The 24,371-nt window shown below is 36.6% G+C and overlaps 1 protein-coding gene across 1 annotated transcript in view; it reads left to right on the top strand.

Moving 5' to 3' along the window:
- The first annotated feature begins 471 nt into the window (after positions 1–471).
- efna2b (ephrin-A2b) overlaps positions 472–24,371 on the top strand; it is a 130,284-nt gene continuing 106,384 nt past the window's right edge. The window contains exon 1 of the mRNA XM_066696150.1: positions 472–1,884. Within this exon, the coding sequence (XP_066552247.1) occupies positions 1,772–1,884 (113 nt within the window). The 5' untranslated portion in view covers positions 472–1,771. The remainder of the gene's footprint in view (positions 1,885–24,371) is intronic.

The raw sequence follows: 24,371 nt of genomic DNA, 5'->3' as shown, positions 1-24,371 counted from the left end.
ACTTTCTTGGGCTGAAAGAGTTCACAAATGTAGTGTCAACAATGTTCGGCTGCACAAAACTATTATCATACGCTCAGGGTAATGTGTCTAAGAAACAAATAAACAATCAGTCTTAATGAAGGCACTTCTTTTCAACCCAGCTCTGGGGAGTCCTTTATTATCCTCTTGTTTCAAGTTGTTGGCACCCCTGAATTTGAGCCAAGTGTACATGGGGAACAGTCCCCCCGGATGTTCGCATTATCTGGGGAGTGTATATTTTTTGTGTTTATTTGTGTGCCTAGCACAAATCCAAAAATAGCTTCAATTTATTATAAGGAATTAGGAAAAAGCTGGAAATGCGCAGGAGGAGAAGAAAGAATTGACAATCACTCCGACGCACAGCCCCGCCCTGGTGAGGAGCATTGACTGTGAATGGAAAGCCTGCGCAGCCAGGGGGAGAGAGAGAGAGAGAGAGAGAGAGAGAGAGAGAGAGAGAGAGAGAGAGACTGAGTGAGTGAAAATCATGTCAGCTCCACTGGGCTGCACACCACACACAGGGAAGGGGGAAGCGGGTAGGCATGGAGCGCAACTTGCCTTTTCTCCACAGCAACTTTCCAACTGATGCGGCATCTTTGCTCCACTGTGGGCTTTGCGACTGGTAGCAGGAGGGTTTGCAAAGGAGCGCTTGAAAAAGGACAGAAACCAAAAAAAGACACAAGAAATCACGGAACTTTTGAGGAAAGGGTTTTTTGGTCCGCTGCGATCGCACTGACACATCCGAAACCAGAGAAAAAGACGGACTTCTGGATTCCCAGTTGAAGGATTTCCAACCGGGCTTGGATGTCGGGCTGCGGTCCGCCGGCAGCGCTGCTTGGGGTTGCAGTTTACAGCAGAGAGGACGGCAGACGGGGATCAAACGCGTTTTGAAGGCATACATGTTTCAGATACCTGGCTCAAGCCTCTGATTGCAACGTGTGCGCTTTCTAATGAAACATTGAACGCTGTGAAGGTCTGGGATACGCTGTGCTGTGGCTGAGAAAGCTGCTGCTCTGGGTTTTCACGCCGACGGAGCGGATGGATGCTAGTTGTCCGCAATCCAAGACAACCAAAGTTTGAGCAAGTTATGCGACACCGGGCTGGAATTGGGCAGGCAAAGCGCAGTGTGTTTGTGGACCATTTCGGGATTTGAAGAAGGACACGAGAAACGTCTTGAATGCATGTTTTTGGGGGATTTTTCTTCTTCTTCTACGGGGATGCCTGGATTTTAAGGTTTTGATACAGTGCTTCTGATAAGAGGAGACTGGATGAAAAAAAAAAGCCATTTGCGTGCCAGCGGGATTGATGCGTACTTGTATTGGGTAGGCAGGCACGGAGCCGCGTATTTTTAAAGACGTCTGTTTCCATGTCCTGATTATTTTGTTCGCTGGAGAGAGTGAAAGAGAGAGAGAGAGGGGGAGAGAGAGAGAGAGAGAGAGAGAGAGAGAGAGAGAGAGATCAACGAGGAATGAATGCATGATCAATGCAACATTTAGAAACACACTTTCCCACCCCTGCAAAACCCCAAGAGACTCGGTTCCAATGACACCATCTACATTTTACGCGCAAATGAGTGTGGACTGGGATTTCTCACCTTTTCGACCTGCTAAGCTGTATACACATGTGGAAAGCGAAACTCCGACACATGATATATTAAGCTGGTGACAGGTTATTATTGAAAGAAAAAACGAGAAAGCAATCCCCCATCCCCTTTCCTTACTTTGGCCACCGGTAAGAACTGTACCTAACGTACCCAATGGAGTTGTCACTCTTGGTTTTAACCCTGCTATCTTGGGTCTGTGTTTGGGCGGACGACAGCAAGGTGATTTCAGACAGATACGCAGTCTACTGGAACAGCACAAACCCCAGGTAAGGCAAACACACAGCACAGCACACACGACACCTCTGAACCACACAGAAAACCCACAACAGATACTATAAAGACAAGAACTGGGTTTTAGATATAGTGAGGCCAAGTCGAAAATGGAAATGCATGCATTACTTCATTTAAAACATCTAATCTATTTTTTTCCAGCTTTGAGGAAACTTTTTTTTTTTTTTTTTGGAGTGGATAATTTTTTCCAGGTTCTGCTCTGGTGCTCCAGGGCAGCAATTTAATTAATTTAGCCCGAGTGAACTTCTCGTCTGCAAGTTTCACCTCAGGTCTGGTCCATCAACTCTCCAGCATCTCATATCATCCAGGGTCGGGCTGGCCTCGACCTGCTCCTTTTCAGGAAAGCATACTTTCGCTGTTCCGCCATTTGTTCTGAATTAAATCCCAAACTTTTCATGTGCCCTGCAGCCACAGCTCCCCGCTGCCTGTCAAAGCCATGAGCCCCCGTGGGCAGGATTTGGGGGGTTATTTATTTCACTGCACAGGACTGGGGAGATGATCAGGCCAAGTTTGCAAGATGGGGGAAATGGAAAGCGGTTTGAGTCGCCTAGCATATACAGGTGTTTTTAAACACGTCCAACAATATACTTAACAGACCATGCAACAAGGAGACCCCCTGCCCAACGCAAATGCCCGTTGTGTATGACAGCAGCTCTGCTTGCATGCCCCCCCCCACCCGCCACCCCCTTGGGTTGGCAGCTGCTGCGCGGTTTCCCGCAACATGTACCCAGTGAGCTGTGGCTGCCCTGGCATTACACGGGGCGATATAACACAGGACGAGATAACAGGACTGGGTTACACTAAACACCTAAAAGACATTTAAAGTTGAACGGGTTTGTGGGAAAAAGTTTCCCAATCCACCGGTCAGTACGTGCAAACGAGACACAAGTTAACTGGGAATTCGTCCATTTGTGGATGGTTTTATTTGGGTTTTAATGTTTTAACACATCCTTAACATATTTCAATCATGCGTATCACAATATTTATTGAAAGAATGCTGCTTTTTAAAGCATCAAAAACACCGACATGTTTTTGTTAAATGGCATTCGATGTAGTCAATTATTATGAAATAATATATTTAAACACAATATATATATATTAACTGAATGCTTGTGTACATATTTGGCTTATTATTATTTTGGGTATTTTATTCTGACAAATAACAAACAAACAGAATATGTACAAGTTTGATTTTTAATGTATTTATTAATTCATAGTTTTATTAAATCATAATTAAAAAAAAAACAAAAAAAAACCTAACAGTGAATCTGAAATTGTAACATTGCCCAATAACGTTCTTCACAAGTACCTGGACTCATATATAGTGTTCTACTTTCCCATGATAGAAGTCAGGAATGCCATTCCATGCTATAGACTTATTTTGACTGGACTGTTAGTTAAGCCATTAGAACAACAGGATATGTCTGGCATTCATTTTTTTCATTCGTAAGTGGTGGATCCACCCAAGATATTAGGCCAACCTGTATGAGCAGTTTAGTTTTGGTCACTAGGTTCCACAGTGAAAAAGTATTTACAATTACTGTTGTTATGTATGTTCACTACACTGACCCATTTTGCATTTTACAAACTCATTAGTAATCTGAAATTTACAAATTCCTTACAATCTAGTGTCCAGGCTTTCATAACTTAGTTGGTAATAGCGGTATTTAGGGTCAAAAGCCTGTCTTTTCAAAATTATTTTTCTTTTAGATAACAAATATCTGACTGTTTTCAAGCAGAAGTGATCAATTCAACTGTCCTTATTTGTTTGTTTAGGGTAAACTATCTTCACCCTGCTGTTGGGCCCTACAAAATTATATTTGCATCTAATTTGTTATATATAAAGTGTTTTAGACAACTCCCAAATAATATTAGGAGGAAATAAGTCCACTTCTGAAGCTTATGCAACCATTTACATTTGGAAATGAGGTACATGTTTCTTTTTATTCATATGAGTAATATTTAGTTGCCATTCTCCTTTGAGCTTAATCGTAAAATCCTGCAAGCCCCAACTTAGTCTGCAAGTTACCGTGGGTCATAGAATAAATGCTTTTTTCCCCTGGATAAAGCCAAGAGCCCCTATTACTTTATTTCAAGCATATGGCTTCAAATACTTTGCTTTTTCTTCCCCGGTTTAAGTATAATGATATCTGTAGTTGACATTTGCTATTAAGGTTAATTTAAATGTGCAATTTAGCTTCTTGGGGGGAAAAACACTACAGCCTTGTACTCCTAAGTCATGTCACAGTTCTCTTTGCGTCTTAAAGAATCTGTGGTTGGAATCCTACAGAAGAATAAACAAGAGAAAAGTGCAATTGCAAACTCTCCTTTTGAGTTGTATGCATACTAGAGCTAACAATAAGGCAGCTAGAGACCAGAAATAAAAAAAACAAATGGCAAAAGTTCATAGACCTTGGAGTAATTTGTAATATGTACAGTCAATATGTTTCTGCTTTCTATTTTTGCTTGTCATACAGTCTACATTGGTAATGATGGCTACATTGTTTTATATATGAGGACAAGATTACAGAATTAGCTGGCCTGCATGAAGTTGGGTTAACTGAAACAGCAGGGATATTCACTACTCTACACAATATTGTACTATCAACCTTAACTGGAAAAATAAATCAAAAGTCCTGGAAAATTAACAAGCCTTGTCTGATCCATCCTGATATAAATATGGTATACATTACACTCCAGAGTTTAAGTTGATACAAACTAAAAAATTAAAATAATAAAATGTGTTTGCATATTTATATATATATATATATATATATATATATATATATATATAGAGAGAGAGAGAGAGAGAGCGAGAGAGAGAGAGAGAGAGATAGATAGAGAGAGAGAGAGAGAGAGAGAGAGAGAGAGAGAGAGATAAGAGAAAAATCTATGACTGCATTCATGTCTATCTTGGTGCTGACAGTAAACCAAAATTTGACTAATGTTTTTCTCCAAAATGATATATAGAGCAATACTTATTATAATACTTGTTATACAGAGTAACCCAGATTATAACACAAAAAAAAATGGAAACTGTTAAACTGCACAGACAATTGAGGGATTTCAATTATGGCTCCTTGAAATATTCCTCATGTCTACATGGCTGTTCCCTTTCTTTTTTTGTCTAAGAGATATTTTTCCTTTTCTTTTATGTCCTTTTTTTGAGTGTTGCTATTGACACTTAGGAGTAAAGAGCTGAGAGAGTGAATTCAGCCCCAAGATGGTCTGAATAAAGGGTAGAAGTGCACAGCATAGGAATGAGTGGAGCCCCAGAGAAGAAAAGTGAAATAGGAAGATGGGGATAGCAGGCTGAATGAAGGGAAAAAGGCATAGGTTATGGAGAGCATGTCGTTTTTTTAGTTTTTTTATGTTGGGGGGGTGGGCAAGAAAGGGAGGCTTCCATCTGGTTACAGCTGTGGAGACAAAAAAAATCTATTTTTAATGATCAGCCAGTTTCTTGTGCCCTTATAAACACCAGGTGCGACACAGTAGGACTGCACCAGTGTGACACCGCTACCAAAACCCTGGTTTAAAATGAGCTTGAGGATAAAGAAAAAAGAGATTATTCTATTTTTACTTTCTATTTTGTTTCCATTTTATTTTATTCATATACTTTACTTTAAACGATATCACTGGATTTAGTTGCCAACTAACTTTTATAAATCTGAAGTTCTGGTTTCATTTGTTCACTTGGTACTATTGTTTGGTGGATAATTGTTTTTAGAGTCCAAAGCACCTTTTATAAACAATAAGCCATCGTTTCCTTACAATGGTGAAATTTAAGGATAAAATACACGTAGGGAGAATGTGATGTAGACTTCTGCTTTTATAAAATGAAAAATGCAGTGTTATTTTTCTTTTTCTTTTTAAAATAGGCGACACCTATTGTTAGAACATCTCTGAAGATAAGTCCTTATCTGTACTGCTTATGCCTGAATTTCAGTATTCCACACACATGATAAAACTTGGGCAACTATATTCGTTTTTCAAACAAGTTCACGTTTTGCTTTGTTTCGTTGCCCTGTCTATTCTAGGTTAATTAGAGGGTTAATTGGATGAACATGATCACAACGCACATTTCTGAGCTATTATGCATGAAATTTAGTTATTTAATATCGTAATACAAATGATTGGGAGGAAAGCAGCTTCCCGTAAAGAAAACCAAGCACTCTGCCACAATACTTCAGCTTCAGATTAAACTGATTGGTTTGGGAAGCGCTAATTCTAGGGTCAATTTTCTATTTAAAGAGTATTTTAAGAGAAGAAAAGCACTATCAATATACTAATTAGATTGTGTAATGAATGCCCATATATTTTGTGTATAGAATTAGTTTTTTAAGTAAAATAACATCACAAAGTATCTTTTAAAGCAAATGTGGTACCAAAGGTTTTTTTCTACATTCATTTAGTCTTATAATCTCATTTTTCAATACCTAATTGAATCAATGTAAAAGCTACTTGATTACATTTTAGGATGCTTAGGTTTCAAAGACTCGTTTATGTGTTTTGGAATGTTTTGGATAGAGACATTTGTTTTCCGTGACTAAATTGTATCTTGGACTTATTTTATTAGGATGTTTGACTGGGGCTCTGCGTGATTTGAAATAAAATTGCTCCATAATTCTCCGCATACGTTTTTATGCTTTTGCGAACCACAGACTGAGTAGAGGAATGCATTTCGATGGTCAATGAAATAGGCGACTGCAGTATTGCAGTAGAACTTTGGCCTCTGTTTTCATTAATGCTGCTGCAGCCCCGATCCAGCGACCCTGTAAAAAACAGAGATTTAAATGGAGAACGCCCATTTTACAGTTTTATCTCAAGTCAACCACTTACTTTAAATTTACTATTTCATGTTTTGCTAATTTGACCATTAAAACAAAAATATATATTATTTCAAGACTTATGGCGCACAAAAGATAAACGGTTATATTTACGTTGAATGCGCAATCTAAATATTATCAATCTTTTTGTCCAAAAATTGGTGCAACGTATTTTTTTTAAAGTGTTCATGAGTGATGACTGTGTTTATAATTTTGGTTGCATTGTAGGTCCGGCTTGGACTGATGGCAATACAGTCCCTAAAATCCAAGCCTAAGATACTACGAAACATACTAAAGTTAAATCAGTAAAAGTAATGTCCTTTCTATTTCTAGACATGGTTTGCAACATGCTGGCAGCCTTATTAAGAGATATATTTGGTTTTTATATATTTGAAATCTGACCATCCAGTGTAGCTCAAGTCTCAAATCTAATTAACAGTCTTTTCCTCGCAGTATATGGGTTGCATTAGAATCCTGGAAAAGTACAATATCGTTAAATATGTACGTTTCAATCCATTTTTTTTTTGCCACAGGGCAGTGGCTTGGCTTTACTTGGCTATCCTTCTTCTGTGTTTTTTTACATTCGTTTTGAATGTGTGAATACCCCAAGTCTGACAGCAGGGCTCTCCTTTGTGTGGTGATTTATTTTACAGGGGTCTCGTATTCTGCAATGTAGTGGCTGGTGGCTTTTCAAATGCCACATCATTTATTTCACAATGAAGCAGAAAAATCCCCAGTACAAATACCCCATACCATACCCATCAACACTTACCTGCTTTGCCCAGTAATTACCCACTTTTGCCACATATAATCAATTTTTGCATTTGCTACTTTTTATGTCCGCGTTTGTTTTGCTCAGTGCTTTCCAATGTACATGCCTGTCTTTATTTATTTCTGCAGAATTGCTATTTTCTAATTGTTGAGGGTTTTATTGATATTGTTTTGATTTTAAGCTTCAGTTCCTAAGTATTTGTGTGTCCTAATCGTAAGGATATGAGTAGGTTATAATTTGCCATCCATTGATACTATTTGTTGGACACCTCCAATGGTGCATTGTGATGTGGGATGACTCTTAAATTTCAAGTCCTAAAATACATGGCTGGTATTTCACCTCAATCTACAGAGGATTGGAATGGTTTTACACTCAGTATTGGGGAGTTATTTAAAATGTGTTTGCCAATGCTATGCAAATGGCCATACAAAGAATTCGGTCTATTCTTTTGTTTTACTCTTTCTTTAGTTCCCCCCATTGTTATTTTTAATTATTGAACTCCACATGTTCTTTTGTGTTGATTGATGTTTTATATCATTTAGTTCTTGTTCCATACTTGTAAAATAGGCTTCATTCTCAATGGGCACTTTTCCTGGTGAAATGAAGTTGGTTCTTCTTTCAATCAGCTCGGACAACAAGAAAATACATTCTTTTCGCAGAGGAGACCGAAGCAATAAACTTGAGAAATGGAAAGAGAGAAGAAGGGTCAGGACAGTCAGAATTGTATTGCGCTATTGTGAGTAGTTCTGCATGGATTCTGCAGTCAGTTCTTGTTGAAATCATACCTTGGCCTGGGAAGTGTGACCTTGCAGTTGTGGATGAGTACAAAATGGCGACCGTACGTTACATATTTTTCTGCCCACTAGATGGAGATGTGTTCCAGTTTCCCTATTTTCTTATTTTTTATTGTCACGAGAATATAATCTAGCTGTTCCGCCATTTTCTGTTTCAGGATAAGGGTGGAATGTTCAAGCATGGAAGGGTGACATGGAGGCAATTGATTTAGATGCAAGTGGTCTGACGTTACATCGTTTCTGGGTTTTGGACGGAAACCATGTTTTAAATTTGGTTGTGCATTCGGAAAGTTGTCCACAAAAAATCTATTTCATTTTTAAAATACATTTTGTGCGAGGGTCTGCCATTTTCCTTTATCGTCTGCAGTCATAGATGGGTTGTATAGCCACGGAGGAATTAAAACAAAACCGTAAACCTTTTAAATTTAATTGCGTCAAAATACCATTTAAGTTCTCTGTCTAAAGTCTGGAAGCTCATATAATTATGATTAAACAGAACTTAAATAAATATATAATTCTTAGTGATACATTTAGTGTAATATAATGTAGCATTGTAACTCTGTCACCTAATTTTACTCCATGATTTTTTAAATGAGGATTTTCCACATTTATGTTAATGCCGCTTGCCACATACTCAGAGTTGATCCCAACTCATGGCAAATGAGCACACCACACATGTACACCACACACGTCTAGAAAAGTTTGAGTTAATTGCAGAGTAACTTACTGAGCTGTTGTGAAAACAGAGATAGGCTTTGGTGAAACTAACTTTTTCCATTAGGGTAAGGATCATTCTTTTCCCAGTTTTTATTCTAAGAAAAAATGTATTTCCTTTTACTTAATTCAGCTTACAGGCTGCTTTTTTGGATAATTATGTAAAACCCCTAGAGGACCTGAAGAAAATGTCTTAACATTTAAATAAGTAAATAAATAGACAAATATATATTTTTATTTATTCATATACATCTACAAACTGCTTTTGTTCCTTCTTAAGCTTTTCTGTGAAGCAAAAGTACAAACTTTATTGTATGTTTTGCGGCTGTATAATTCATAATCGTTCAATAATGTCTTCAATAATTATTGTTTTCAATAATAAATAATAATATTTATTCAATTCAATTCAAATAATAATATTCAATAATGTCTTCAACAACAAAGGCCATCAATTTTCTGTATTTTATTTCAGGTCATACAGGTTATAGATGGTTTTACCAACATGTCACATCAAAAAATCAATTTTGTTAAAAATAAATACATTCATAAATATTATAATTGCTGTGACATTTAAAAAGCACTTTTTTGTTCCGTACATGTATGTATCAGGATTTGCCAATGCACTTTCTGTATTTGTCCTCGAGTGGTAGAGAACTAACATTGGGGAAGCACTGGATTATGGTTCTTGCACAAAAGGCACTTTATTACATTTCTATAACGCTACTGCTAATGGAGTGTTTTATGTACCAGAGCTGGCCTCTGGGTTCAGACGCAGCAAACTGTTGTTAATCGGCAACATGTTAATCTAGCCAGACGCGTGACGTTAATTAATTTTTTCAAATCCAAGTGGGCAACACATTGGGGGTCACTTTTCCTCAGTGTGTACAAATCAAGTGTCTCCATATGCAGGCCTGTAATTAATTTACAGTATCATGAGAACGGTGACTTTTTTTTTGTGCCCGTGTGTAAAACCGACCTTGATAGGAGCAGGACAATGTGTTAATTATCGTATTCTTTTCCCTGCTGGATCTTCAGATCCTAAGGTTAAGAGGGTGGTTTGCTTAGTTTTATAAAATCCCTCATTTTATCTTCTATAATTTTTGTATTGAAGTTTGTCAATTTGCAAAAGCTTAGAATCTTTCTTCTCTATTTAATGTATCTATCTCTGCGAAAATAAGCATTACGGAAAAAGTTCTGGTCTCCATATAAACAATAACATGACTTTTATTATCAGAACCTACAGCCGATTTAGCAGAATAGTGTGAGTGTTAGAGTGAAGTATTTTATTTTATAAAGCAATCCCTTGTTTTTAGTCAGCTAAATTTTACATTTGACATTTGAATTTCATAAAAAAATAATGCTGGCTCTGATTGTCAGACCTTCACTTGTTTTTGAATTAAAATGCTTTTTAATTTAAGAAAAGCTAATAAAAATACATAGTTACTCCAGTACTCCAACCTTAAAATGGACTAATACTGTCCAACGTTTAAGTATAAGCAAACTGAGAAGATTGAAACTTCATTTAAAAAAACGAATTGGAAAAAAAAGTATTTGTTTTTAACAGTGGATGGACGTATCTTCGGGAATTTCAATTGTATCTTTTGGAACACCAAAACTTTTTTGGAGAGAGAGAGAGCTTGAGAATGGCCAAATAAAACAAAATGGCATTTTTTTTTCCTTCAAATGAAAGGCAAATTGTTCTAAACCATGTAGATATATTTCTCACTGGCACGAAAGTGTTCGCTCTTAAGCTATTGCATCTTTCTGTTTGCCTTGAAAGTTTCCATCCTTTAGCTGGAAAATAAATAAATAAATAAATAAATAAATACATAAAAACATCTCTTAAACATTGAATTTCCTGTTAATATCATCTTAAACAGTGTAGCATTAAAGAGTTCTTACATCTAATTAAAGATTAAAGTCAGGGCCTGGTATCTACAGAAGCAGCTGGTATGAAAGAAAACTGTGCTAATCAGTAATCTAGGTTCAAAGCTTCATTAAATAAAATGACCTGGAGTGTGTATGTGCCATGAGCCAGTTTTGTATGGCAGGACACCACATTTCATTCCCAATGTTAATCAAGGCTATGCTTATGCTAAGCTATGTAAATGGGGACTTGTGCTTCTTTCTCTTCTTTCTCTCCCCAGAATTTTTTGTAAAAGGAGAAGAAAGTTGCATCCCCAGCACATTTTAATGCGACGGACAAGAAGTGTAGTTTTGATTTTGTTGTATTAGCAAAAAATATGGCACCCCCCCTTAAAACAAATGAATAGCTCAAGCAATAAGTTAATCACTCCTCCTTTCCATAAACTTCTACTATTTCACTGCTTGTGTGCCACTGTAGTTGAATGAAATTTAAATAATCTCTTGGTTTTCAATAAATAGTTCAGCGAGTATAACGGCTAAACACAGGAGAATAGAAACTAGGATTGTCTAAAAAAATTACCCCCTCCCAAAAAACAATTAGTATTTTAACATACAATTCATAACAGACCACCTAGAATTGGACACATTTTATATATTATTTTCACTAATTTAAAATTGAGCAACGAATAGCATTCAAATATATTTTTTAAAACTTGAATCATTCAAACATTCACCGTTGAACTAATCTAACAAGATGATTAACCGAGAAACTGATATCATTGTACCATTGTTTTTTAATCAAGAAATTGTTTAAAGAATTCCGTTTGACAATTTTTCTTATTCGTCTTGTATATGGTGTAGGGTTGTACAAGCTACTTTGTTGTTGTCTTTTATATTGTACAAATTGATATGTTTATTAGTCCTCATGCTTTGCCTTAATGAAAAACACAAGGAGTATAATAATGTAGATCATTTTCCATGGTAGCCTAAAACTGGAATGTGCAGGAAATTTACAAAAGAATGGCATCTAAGGCGATTTTATAATTAAATACTAATATGCCAAATTATATAGTCATTAAAAGTCTTCTTAAAATACTTGTATGTTAGCAAATTATATTTCAGTTATTTCTTCTCATGTTCAAATATTTTCCCCCCCGTTTAAAATAAATAAATAAATAAATATTCTCTTTCCACGCTGATGGGTATTAAAAGTCAAAGATCAGTCAAGATGAGTCAACCTGTCTATTACCAACTTTTAAAAGCCCTTCTATTCTTCCCACCTTCCCATAGATACCATCTACGTATCAGTGACGCAGACTTGAGTCTGTTTTTGTGTGAGGACTCTGTATTCCGCATTGCGCAGAACAACCCGTTCTGACTGTCAGGAATTTCAAATATTGATGAAGGGGGCCTTTATTTATGTATGTATGTATGTATGTATGTATGTATGTATGTGTTCTTATTTCAGTTGATCTTGTAAGAACTGTATCTGAATTTAGAAAGCCATCTGCCAGTGACCCCCTCCACACACACCAAACCAACCCCACCCCCACACACCTATTCAAGCATTACATTATTTACTTGCATGTGCCGTTTATAAATTTTAATGCGTGACCCACATTCGTGTCTGCCGCATGTAGGCCTTCATGCGTGCGACGCTCGTCACAACTTGTGGAGAACGTAAGAAATAGAGAGCAGGAGAGAGGCATGAAAACAATGAAAACTTCCTTTCCCCAAAAACGGGGTTGGGCAACATGGAGAAGCATCTGACTGAAACATTTGCAGTGGTCGCATTGAGTCGAGCAGGCCTCACATACTGAAATTGTGCTATAGTCAACATGCCTGGCTCGGTGTAAAATTTGGTCTCAATCTTCCACTTCTGCGTGACTTAAAATGCAGGGGTGTGTGGGAAGGGTTTAGTGTTGTCCAGAGTTTTTTAATGCGCTCTCTCTCTCTCTCTCTCTCTCTCTCTCTCGAAGGTTGGCTTATAAATTTGAGAGGCAGTCCGTGATACGCCGTACATTACGAATAAAGGGAGACGTGTCTTTCCCTTACTCTGTCCTGGAGTCGGGCTGATTAAAAGTAGCCTCAGTTCGCTGGTTCCTAAACAGACGGAAAAAATAGCAGCCCGCAGGCCTAAATGGCCTCTAAGACCTTCCCAATGCGAGTGTTTAAGCCCTGACAAGTGTTGTCTCCTTCGGTTACAATTGGAATGGAGCAATAAAATAAGAGAGAGAGGCTTTCAAAATGAGGGTTTAACGGCACTTTTCTAGCATGGGATTGAGAGGGGAAAGGGGAAATGTGAAGGAACTTTAATCGGAAGCAGGAAGCATGCGGCACTGACTTGTAAGGCTATAAAACTCAAAGTGTCGCTCAGTAATTGCCTAAACATCCTAATAGCCTGATGTCTATAAACGGCTACAGCCGCGCCAGACACATTTTAATGCGCCGAGGTCTATTTGGATGATCTCTCATAAAAAAGTAACTGTGGCCTATCATTAATTGATCCTGAGCAATATTTTTATTTTTATTTTATTGATGGGCCCACACGCTACATTAAATCATTGTTTCTGTGTTCCCTGCTGCTTCACTGGGCCCTCATGTGGCTTTTATAGGCATCTAAACATTAATCAAATTACAATAACAGTGCAGATTTTTGTTCTTGCATCTCAGCACTTTTTATGAGTGGCAATTCTTTTTTTTTATTTTTCTAAATTCATCCATGGTATATTTATGAAGTGAAGGACGCCTACACCACCTCACTCAGTCTCACAAGTGTTGTGTTATTGAATATAAAAAGATAATAATTACACTTTTTAAGTGCACAATTCTCTAAAATGAAACACTCCTGTGAACACACCCATATCTATCTATACAGTTCAGACACTGATAGGGCCTTCAAAATACCATTTGGCTATATTTAATACAACAGAAAAATATTTAGTTTTAAAAGCAGATGGAAGAATAAGCTATCTTCATTGCACTTATATTTTGTAAGTTGCCCTGGATAAGGGCGTCTGCCAAGAAATACAAAAAATAAAAATAAATACAGATGGACACATTTCCATCTAAGAACATTATAGGGAGGGAATTAGAATTAGATTTGTAGATTGTAGATAGTCTGTAAAGAAGGATTGCTTACAGAAAGTCTACTCAATTCACGTTCTAATCAAAACTGTAGAGACGACACACAAGTATGAAAAAACACCTGTTCACAATGTTTTTAATTGGTCTGGGTCTGACTTTGATATAGTCGAAAGTAAGACTGCCATTTCATTTACAGTTGCAACAAAATAAACGGTTCTCTTTGGTCTCTTACTTATCCATTGCACGTCATCCCATAGGTGTTCTGTGAGACTGTGGACATGCAATGACATTTTTATTTTCCAGTGTTGTTCTCCTTGAACCCGAGTACCCTTGTGACATGCTCTTATTGTGTCGGCAGATATCCAGCCCCTCACCATAAAATTCCATCAGTACTGGTGCACTGTTGTCCACAGTATCAGGATGCATACTTGAAGTCATAGGGCCCCTACAAAGAAAAAACAACTTCTCCATAGCTCATGACCTCTGGTACATTTCATTAGCGACAGAGGGGCTGTCTGTGCAATTTCTTTTGATATCGTGGCATGTTTTCTTCTGGTTTGCTGCCTGGATTTATAAAATCAGACTCACAACTGGGTTGACCACATTAAAGCTGGTATGGGTTAAAGTGCATCAGTTGCCTGCTGGGGATACACATATTTAAAAAAGACCGAAGCCAGAAGTTCTATGTGGTTATCTGCTTTTACACTAATATCTCTGAAAGACCGTGCCGCGCCTTAATTGCCTATGTTTGTTTAGGTCATTTTCAGTTTTTAATGAAATTAGAGAAAATCAAAGCTTGCGATAATGTTGAAATGGCAAAAGAGTGTGACAGACTCTAGTTAGGGTTTTTTCTCTGCCTTACTGTGGATTTGGTTGAGCAAAAAGAGAGAACCTATGTCGAATACAAAGAGTTAAATGTCATTTGGGGGAAAATTATTTTTTTAGCGTCTACCAAGGTTACGGCACAATAATGTACCGCATACCGTCGTGTACGGAGGGAAGAAGGGGGCTATGAAACAAATAGACACATACAGTCAGTTTAGTTTATATTTGGAAATAATAGTCATACGTGTGAATACTGATTTAATATGCTGTAACAACTGCTTTACTTTTACACACAGCAGTAGTGCACCAACATTAAAACTAAAATAATTTCAAAGGCTGCGTTTCCATATATATACACACGTGTGTCTGCGCTTGTGTGTGAGTCTTTGTGTATATATGAGGGTCTTTATATTATAGTTAGGAAAAAGTACACGTCTCTGAGGAGAGTAATTGAAACTTGTATTTTAGTCTTGAAAGCTGTATGAAATCGGATCTGTCAATTTTTTAAAGAAACAAATCAATTCGGTATATGTAATGCATTATTTTTTCACACTTGTATACTTTAAGTACAACCTTCACAGAGTTATTTTATATTTCTGCTGAAATCATATTTTTACAACTTCTGTTTATTTGATTTCTTCGAAGGAGACTGAGAGGGCTCTGTTTTGTTTACACCCTTTAAGTCTTTTGTTACATAAACAGCATACTTCAGACACTGCTATGTATTAAACGCCATCTACAGCAATAGTAGATCGGTTAAGAAACTTACAGTAGATTTAGGAGATATACTACATAACTTAGCAAGCATTCTGTTCATGTAATAGAAAGGGGATAGCAATTAAAGGTGGAAAAGGGAAATTATAGTGTACGGACATGTAAATCCTGTCGCATTGCCTTACATTGTGCAGAAATGCTTAACTTAAATTTTGTGAAAGAACAAATAATTAAAAAACCCAAATTGTAAATAGTTTCAAGATGGTTTCCCATGAAATTTTCTAGAAAATGAATAGTTTCATTAAATGCAATGTGTGTATATTCATGACACATAATAACTGTGTATAATTTATGCGATTGTGGAAATTTGGTTAAAGATTATCATTTTTTATTATTTTTTTGTTTGTTTTGTTTTCATTGTGTTAGTGTGAATTATATTTCACTTTCAGCAGTCTTTGGTATTTTCTTTTTTATAAAACTGAGTGAATTGACACTTTTAAAACATATTATTTATAATCGTGTAATATTATCATGTGGACAAAAGCATAGCATGTTATGCATACTGGTAGAGGTAGTGTGTTGATTTTTATTTATTGTCCTTTAATTTTATAACTGACTTAAAAATGTAGACGTACTTCTGCTGTGGATAAGACATGCATTTTTAAAATGTTGTTCCCTATTAAAAACTAGTCTCTCCTGTGCTGTTTAGACCTTCCCCAGTACCTATTCTGCAAAACTAGGATTTATATGTTATCCAATACACTGGCGTTGATTACAAAAATAAATTTAAAATCACAAATTTTGAATTGGAGAAACATAATTCCCCCATTCAAACACAAAGACTGATAATTTTCCAAAACCCAGAAATTCTCCTATCATCATCGTGCCCTGTATTTTAAATTATTTATTTGTCTTGTACATCCGTTCAATACATTCATATCAGTCTTAAGCATACAACTTCAAACACTCAGTACAGTTTCCACTAAGCAGATGGATTAAATCAAAACATTGACCTACACACTAATAGCAAACTACAATGCCCCACTTCAGAGTGGTTACATGTATGAGCAGAAGAAAGAAGCGTCTTACACAGAATGAAGCTGCTGCTGAGTATAGGTTTGCACTATTCTATTAGATGGTGGTGTCAAAGTTTTTTATTTAATCCCAGCCTAAGACTCTAATGGTATATAAATTGCATAATCAAATTTGCCTGTATTGTGTTCAGTATTCTGTAGGCTGCAAGCACAAGCAATCCCAAAAACACCTCAACATACCCCGTTTCTACATGTTTCTATACCGTCTACTATTACCAATGCGTGACTGTTTACCAGAATGTCTACTATAAGATAACGTTAAAACACGGGTTAGTACATATGTGTTGGTGTGGACAAATGACCCGGTACAGTGAGACATTGTATCCCTCCACTCTTCGACTACAGAAACCCCACCACATTGTTCCCTGGCATGAAAATGAGTGTCATGTGTCGGGGGTTGGTGTTCCCCAGAGAAGACACTGTGTGATGTTTTGTGAATTGGGTATGTGCGATCGGCACAGAACACAATCTACTCATTTTTCTTTAGTTTCGTTTTTTTTTTTTGTTGGTGTGTGTATTATTATATATTTGTTATTTTCTTTTTTCTCTCCCTGAAGATATTGACAGACTGCCTCTCAAAGGGGAGTTGCTGGTTGTTGGGCCATTCTCGAGTAATGAGAATCCTATCACTCACTCCGGAGTGCGAGAAACACTACTGGGAAAAAAAAAAGCGAACCAAAAAAAAACAACAGCAACATAATTTGCCAGCTAATGTTTGCATCTATCAGCCTTCATTAGTGTTGAAATGACCCGAGCACCATATTAGAAGCTGTATCCTTCGGTGGGACTTATTATTAAAGGACCTGGAGGAGCCAAGATATTTGATCTCAGATGTCGTTGTTAATGTTGCAATACCCGCATTACATTTGAAGGCCAACATTTAATCCACTTTGCAAACAACTGCTTGGAAACTAACTGGCAAAATAACTCATTGTAGAACTTGTAGGTCTCCTGTTTGATTTTGTTTTGGTCTTGTAGTAAAATATATGTACAGAGAGAGTGAGAGGAGTCCTGTTTCCAGTATTGTATTTTGCAGGCTTGCCTAGGATAATAGAGACAAGTTACATTATTATGTCCCCTGATAACCCCTATAACTGGTGGGGTGTTCCCCCCCCCCCACAGAAAACCCTTTATAACATTGTAATTAACCCTTGTAGTGCCTTTGCAGTGTTTTTGAGATTGTTTCTGTTGTTCTTGGGAAGGCTCTTGTTTGCGCCTCTGTTCCCCAGTGCCTTTACTAATCTTCCCGAGGACAGCAAATGGGAACTGCCAAGAGAAAAGGTAACGAAACCAAATACACTGCAACTGAATGAGTCTGGCTGGGCTCAAGGTATTGTAATAATAATTATGAAGGTGAGAAGTCTACACAGTGAAGCTGGAGAGAAAATTGTGGTTTCTGCGGATTTCTTCTATAGGAAAGGTACAGGGAGAACTAATCTTGGTTACTACCTGAACCCCGCAATGTATAAATGAAAAGATCTTTTTTAGAAAAAGTTTTCTTGCAGTTTGCAAAAAATCTAATTATCCTTTTTATTTTTTACTTAGTATGTTTAGCACACATTGTACACACCGATTACAAAGATAGGTGAAAGCCATATATAAAAACATCCTACATATATTTACATGGTGGATAGTCATATTGTCTATATCGTTTTTGATATTAAAAATGTGGAAAAATACGTCAACTTTTAATGATCTGAACCAAATTATTAAAAAAACGCTTGCTGTTCATGTTCGTAAGATGATGGTAGTCAACTTTTAAATTGAAATGCATCTTAAAATTTATTTTACATTTGCAGCACCTACATGGTAAATTTGAAAATAATAGCATTTCAATTTCAGTTTTATGAATATTCTAAGCACCTCCTCAATAATCACTTATATATTATATAGTTTTTGTCACTGAGGAAAAATAACCACTTTTAACATTGGACAATTATATTTCGGTTCATTCAGATATAAAAAAAATCGTTATATATAAATGTAATGGGAAAACTAATAAGGGTGCACATTAAATTGCTATCTTATTTATAGAACATATATATTTTTTCCTTTTAAGAAAAGGACATGTCCGCTGTATTTAGCAGTAGATTTTCTTGTTTTTTGTTATTGGAGGAAATTATTTCACTGTAATTTACTACACTCGATGACGATAATACCGCGCTTTAAAATAGAATACAATAATTGGCCATCTCTACAAGGGGCAGAAAGTCAAGTGAAGTTAAATATTGCTGCTTAAGAAAAAAGAAATGTTTTAATGACATGGTTCTAGTCTGTCTTCAGAATGGAAATACAAAATGTTATTAGCTTTGACTTTCATTTTTTATTGTTATATAAACAAAGGAAAACGACGACAAAATAATTGTAATAGTTGCCACCTTTTCTAACTTGTACTGACTGACTGTTTTTTTTTTCATATTCTATCGGCTTAGAACATATTTTAGTTTACTTGATGATGGCATATTTTGTTTTCTTTGTTGTAGAGGTATTTTGTTCTATGTTATGAAACCGGGTTTGAAAATGATTATGATATTGTTTAACAACTTGCAAAAATTAGAATGTCATGATAGATATTTTGAGGTGTGTCACACAATACTAGTGAACAAAATATAAACTCATATCCACTTTTTTAAGGAATATATATATAAGCATCATCTTCTAAATATTATTCTTGGGTCTTGTATTGTATTCTTCCCTTAGATTTTGAATGTCAAGTACATTTGAAATTGGGGTTTGCAATGAGTGTCCCTGACATTTCTATTGTGCATCTCAGAAATTCTTTTCAAGTCACATCTCTATACTAATCCAGATACTGTAATTGCATTGAAGTGCACCTTGGTAAAATTCTAATATCCTTTTGGTAATGGATTGGTTTTTCATACAGCTTTAACTTTCGATGTTCATTTCACTTCAGGTATTTCTTTCTTAACCAGTCTTTCACTCCAGCTACCTCCAGCTCAATCTTGATAAAACATTTTTTCTTCTCTCTTATTGCAGTTTTTCATTTCTAAACGCACTATATCAATCAATCAATCAGTTTTTATTTTATAGAGCGGGTTTTTATGGGGAGCAAAATGGCCAAGCACTTTATGATGAGTCATGTTACAATAGGGCATGGTACTGGTTCAGTTAAAGACTAACATACTTGTATGAGATGGACTATCGAGCAATCAACAAGTTTGAAAATATAAATTATATGAAGCTAACCGAACACTGATAAGAGACTCAATTCAAACCCCTTTAAAGAACAGGGTACAAATTCACAATTCACGCAAATAAACATTCCTGTGCTCGTTTACAATAAAAAAGTCATGAGTTGTTTTTAGGTTTGTTGGTGTGTAAGAAAAAAACACTTAGCTATAATGTTAAGTCTGATGTACCAGAAATGTGGGATAGAGCATTGTACAATACGCTAATGTAAGATGGCGAAATGACTGTAGATTAAGTAAATTAAAATAGATTTGAATGTTGAAATGGACTGATTTTAGTTTTAAAGTGACCTTTTAAAAGTGCATAATTATTCACTCAACCAGAACAGAATTGGAGATTAAATGAAAATGATTTTAAACCACATTTGCGACCGATGATACATTTTGCCTTAACTAGCTTCCCGATATTCCGATAACAGCCGCAAAATGGAATTTTTGCAAACGGAAATAAATTGGACATTTACAATCTAAACAGGATTGCTACAAATTTCTGTGCTATTGTTTTTAAATGGCAGCATGGTTGTGTATTCGGAAGTTCTAAAATTCCAAATAACAGAATTTTAATTTTAGTTAGTTTTTGTCGTTATTTATACGCACATATTTTTCTATATTTTGTGTTATATAGCAGTCTGTATTTATTAAACAACTTTTTTTTAATTACTATAATCTTTCAGATTGCAGTGTATTGCTTTTAAAGGTAAATTTACTTGAGATAAGCTAACAAAGAATTAACGGCACAGATTAATTTGTCGGTTGGAAAGACATACAGAAATTAATGTCAATAGTAATAATAATAATAAATATTGATATAAATCGGTGTTGTTGTGGTTATTAAATACTCCCTAGTACATTTTAAAAGAAAAATTGGAAACTAAAACTCTTTGTGTTGAACGTATGGTCATAACAATTCACATCAATTCCCTGCTCTCTATCTGTTGGACTATATTTTTTATGATTTTCTTTTAATGTTTTAATGTTTTGCATTTTGAATAATGAGTTCCCTCCACTGTGTAAAATGTTGTGATTTTGCAGTATGAAAATATCAAAAATCGCTCTTTAGTTCCTCACGTTATCGTTATCCATGAAAAGTTAGGGAGACTTTTAATTATATCGTATGCAGTGGAGACTTTAAACCCGATCTGATATTATCCTTATGATCGATGCATATGCCGAATACATAGAAGTTTTTACCTCGTTAGATTTTTTAATCAATTATCTGCAACCTGCTAAAAAATAAGTAAAATAATTGTACTTGTGTGTAGAAGACTCAGGTAGCCAACCATTTCAATTGTACAGCTGGTAGTTTAAATATGAACTACTTGCAACACACTTCAAACACAGCCTGCTCAAAAATGCATCGTAAAAGTAAATGGAATGAAAAGACACGATATTCATTTTTCCTTAATCTTTTTTATTTTATTTTCACACTGAGGTCTTTGTTACTTTAAGTGACTGAATCCCAACTGCCCTTATTCCTTGTCAGAAGTTGGCAGTCCTCCCTCATCATAAACCGCTTGGACACGGTGCTTCAGGTGTTTGCTGGAGTCAGGTCAGAAGCTTCCCGTGGCCCCCGACTGATGGGGCCTACCCAGGGTTCTCCTTCTAGAGAGGAGTCCGAGAATTCCTGTTCCACAGCTTGCAGTCAGCTCTGACCTTCAAATAACTTGAGATTTAAAAAAGAAAAAAAAAAAAAAATGAGAAGCTTGTGAAAAACTGCAGCCTCGCAGAGTCAGCTGGGAGCTTTCTTTTCCTGAGTTGCAGAAGTGTCAGATCTGTCATTCTTTTCACAGCGGAAAAAAGAAGTATTTTGTCTAGAGGGTTGCGGGGTGGGGTGGGGGGGGTTGGTTGAGGTTAGGCACAAGCCTTTGAAATGGGATTCATGCCTGCACCCCATACCCACCACCAGCCCTCTCGCTCTGTCCTACTGTATGCAGATTATTCAGTAATACATACAAGCTGGCCACTTTCCTAGACTAGAAATGGTGATGGTGGGGGGGGGATTGACAAGGTGTAATTAACTGGCACTGAAATTTCAAAATTTGCAGAAAATGGTACATCAAATGTCATTTAAACTGCAGGAATAGAGGCTACACAATGGCTCAGCACATGATCAGACTTCGCCTGCTATCAAAACGGACCGTGCGATCTCCATTGCGTTTCCAATCTTCTGATCCTATTTCTTGCTTTAACCCTTGATAGCAGAAAAAAACCTACATTTTCTCCCTTTCAAGCTCAGGATTCTCATTTAGCATATTTTACAGAAGTTGTTTCCTTCATACAAGATTGCTGCACTTACGCAAGCAGATTATTATATGCACTTGCACTCCAATCTTTACTGGATGCGTACTTGGAAAATATGTGAACTGTGCTCTGCCGATTTAAAATGGCTTTTTGCTTGGGAAGTCGAGAAATACAGGCCATTATCAATTAGAATTGCTGAAAGAAATAAGTAAATCTCACTTTTTTTTTTTTACAAGTTTAAACAAAATAGCTAGTGATTCCTTGTCTAGTTCTGTATTCTATTCACAAAAGTTGCCGGTTCATTCTTTGTATCAACACAATGTTAATAATACTTTAATCACACACGGTTGTCCTGATGTTTTAAACTGGAATGTGGGTTTGGTGACCTTTGATGTGTCCTTATCTAGTCCTACTACACGTTAAGAGATTCATTAACGCTTTTTTTCACACTGTAGACACCATCTCCAAGCATGTGGTTTTAGTGCGGCAAACTTAAGTGCTGCAAAAAGCATGTGAAGGCAGGAGACTCTCCCTATCACTGCATTATGTGGTCAGATCATTAAGCAAACCACCCAACGTGCTTCGACTACAGTTCAAAGAAAGTACATAATGTGGTTGTGAAGCACAGAATAATACATTACAAATATGATCATCAAGACTTGCTACAGCTGCCTGGCGAATGGGCCTGTGTTTTTCCTGTTTCTTTGTTCACTTGACATTTTTATGAGCCCAGCGCATCCTTCCAAGATGTCAGCTTGTGTTTTGTGCAGGGGGTGGGTCTTCAAGGCGGCTTTCTAAATGATATCACTCTCAGCTGCTGGGGGAGGGCAAATTTCATGCACCTTTCTTACATCATAGTTTGCTGAAGGGCATTTCTCCAGGAGCTGTGAATGACAGGTCATGCCCTGGGTGTAAATCCAAGATGACATCTGGAAAGTACTGGAATTATTCCAAAAGTGGGAACAATGGACCAAATGACCGTCACTTTACTAAAATTGTTGCAGTCAAGTCTAACAGTGTGATGCTGTTATAACGGAACTCCAGTAAGTACTGTGTCATTAAAGATAAACACCTCTGTTTCACATCTTCAGGGGGAAATAAAACCTGCTGCTAATTGTCAATTTCCTCTGAGCTTTGAAGAAAGAACATGAAAATGACGTTCTTCAATAAAGAATTTGATCCAGGCTTATTGATTTTAGATTTTTGAATATGGATGTGTATAAGTAAACCGGTTCCAGTTTATGGATTTGTGTAGTGTAGTGTAGTGTAGATTTACACTGTAATAAGGAATATAAGTGTAAACTTACAAAACATACCACCATTCTGATAAAAAAATGGGAATTCCGAGATGTAGGAATTTGGCAATTTTATTTACTGTTTTAAAGCCATCTCCCTTACTGTAATTGCATTTAGAAGGATAAAATATCACATAAATATATTCTGATATTGCACAAATCTCTATATTTACCTCAGCGGGCATTTGCAGTGTGAAGTAGCTGTAGCTCAAACTCAGAGAAATTAGCATTGTACTTGCTGGCTCTGTGCAAACGCATGTTTTTAGATTTTCTTTTCCCAGAAATGTCTTGTCTAAAGGCCATGGCCAAGCTGGCCATTTCATTTGACATGTTCTGCATTAAATGACTGTTTATGATGCTTTTTTTTCTGCCTCTTCGCTTTCTCAGTTGACAGCACTTGGTTTGGCGCCTTAATTCTTCTCTCACAAAGGCAATCACGTAGCATCTAGGAAAACTTGACATTTCGGAGTACTTCTGACACTGAAGTTCTGAATCACAGGGAGACTAATGGAAGTGACCTCTCGACTGGCAAGCATGTTAGTGGGCTTTATTTTGTTACAAAGGAGGGGAATAATGCAGCACTGAAAAAATGGGGCGACAGAGGCAGAAAAAAAAAATACATGACAGGAGTGACAATTGAATACAGGAAACTTGTGTTCTTGTCCTTTTTTGTATTATCACTAGAAAACTAGTAGGTAAGAATAGGTTCTTACCTATCATGTATTGATACAAATTAAACTAAATCAAAATGTTGATTTGGTTGCTTCCACCCCCACTTCATACATTTTCTGGATTTTGAGCCTCATGATTACCCTGGGCTTTGCATTTCAAGCAGGGCTTTTCAAATGAAAGCATTTTCCACCATCAAGAGAAATTGCTCCATGCATTTTTCTCCGTGGAAATCTGCACGGTGTCTGTCCACTAGTTGGATTTCCTTGCTGCAATTTTGTCCAGCCACCGCAGTTTGCTTTCCAATGTCAAATTGATAGTAACTTATCAATTCCTGCTTCTTAAAAGGGAGCGTT

This window comes from Amia ocellicauda, chromosome 22, assembly GCF_036373705.1.
Source record: "Amia ocellicauda isolate fAmiCal2 chromosome 22, fAmiCal2.hap1, whole genome shotgun sequence".
Lineage (NCBI taxonomy): Eukaryota > Metazoa > Chordata > Actinopteri > Amiiformes > Amiidae > Amia > Amia ocellicauda.
The sequence above is the reverse complement of the archived record's forward strand: the minus strand, read 5'-3'. Positions and strand labels throughout refer to the sequence as shown.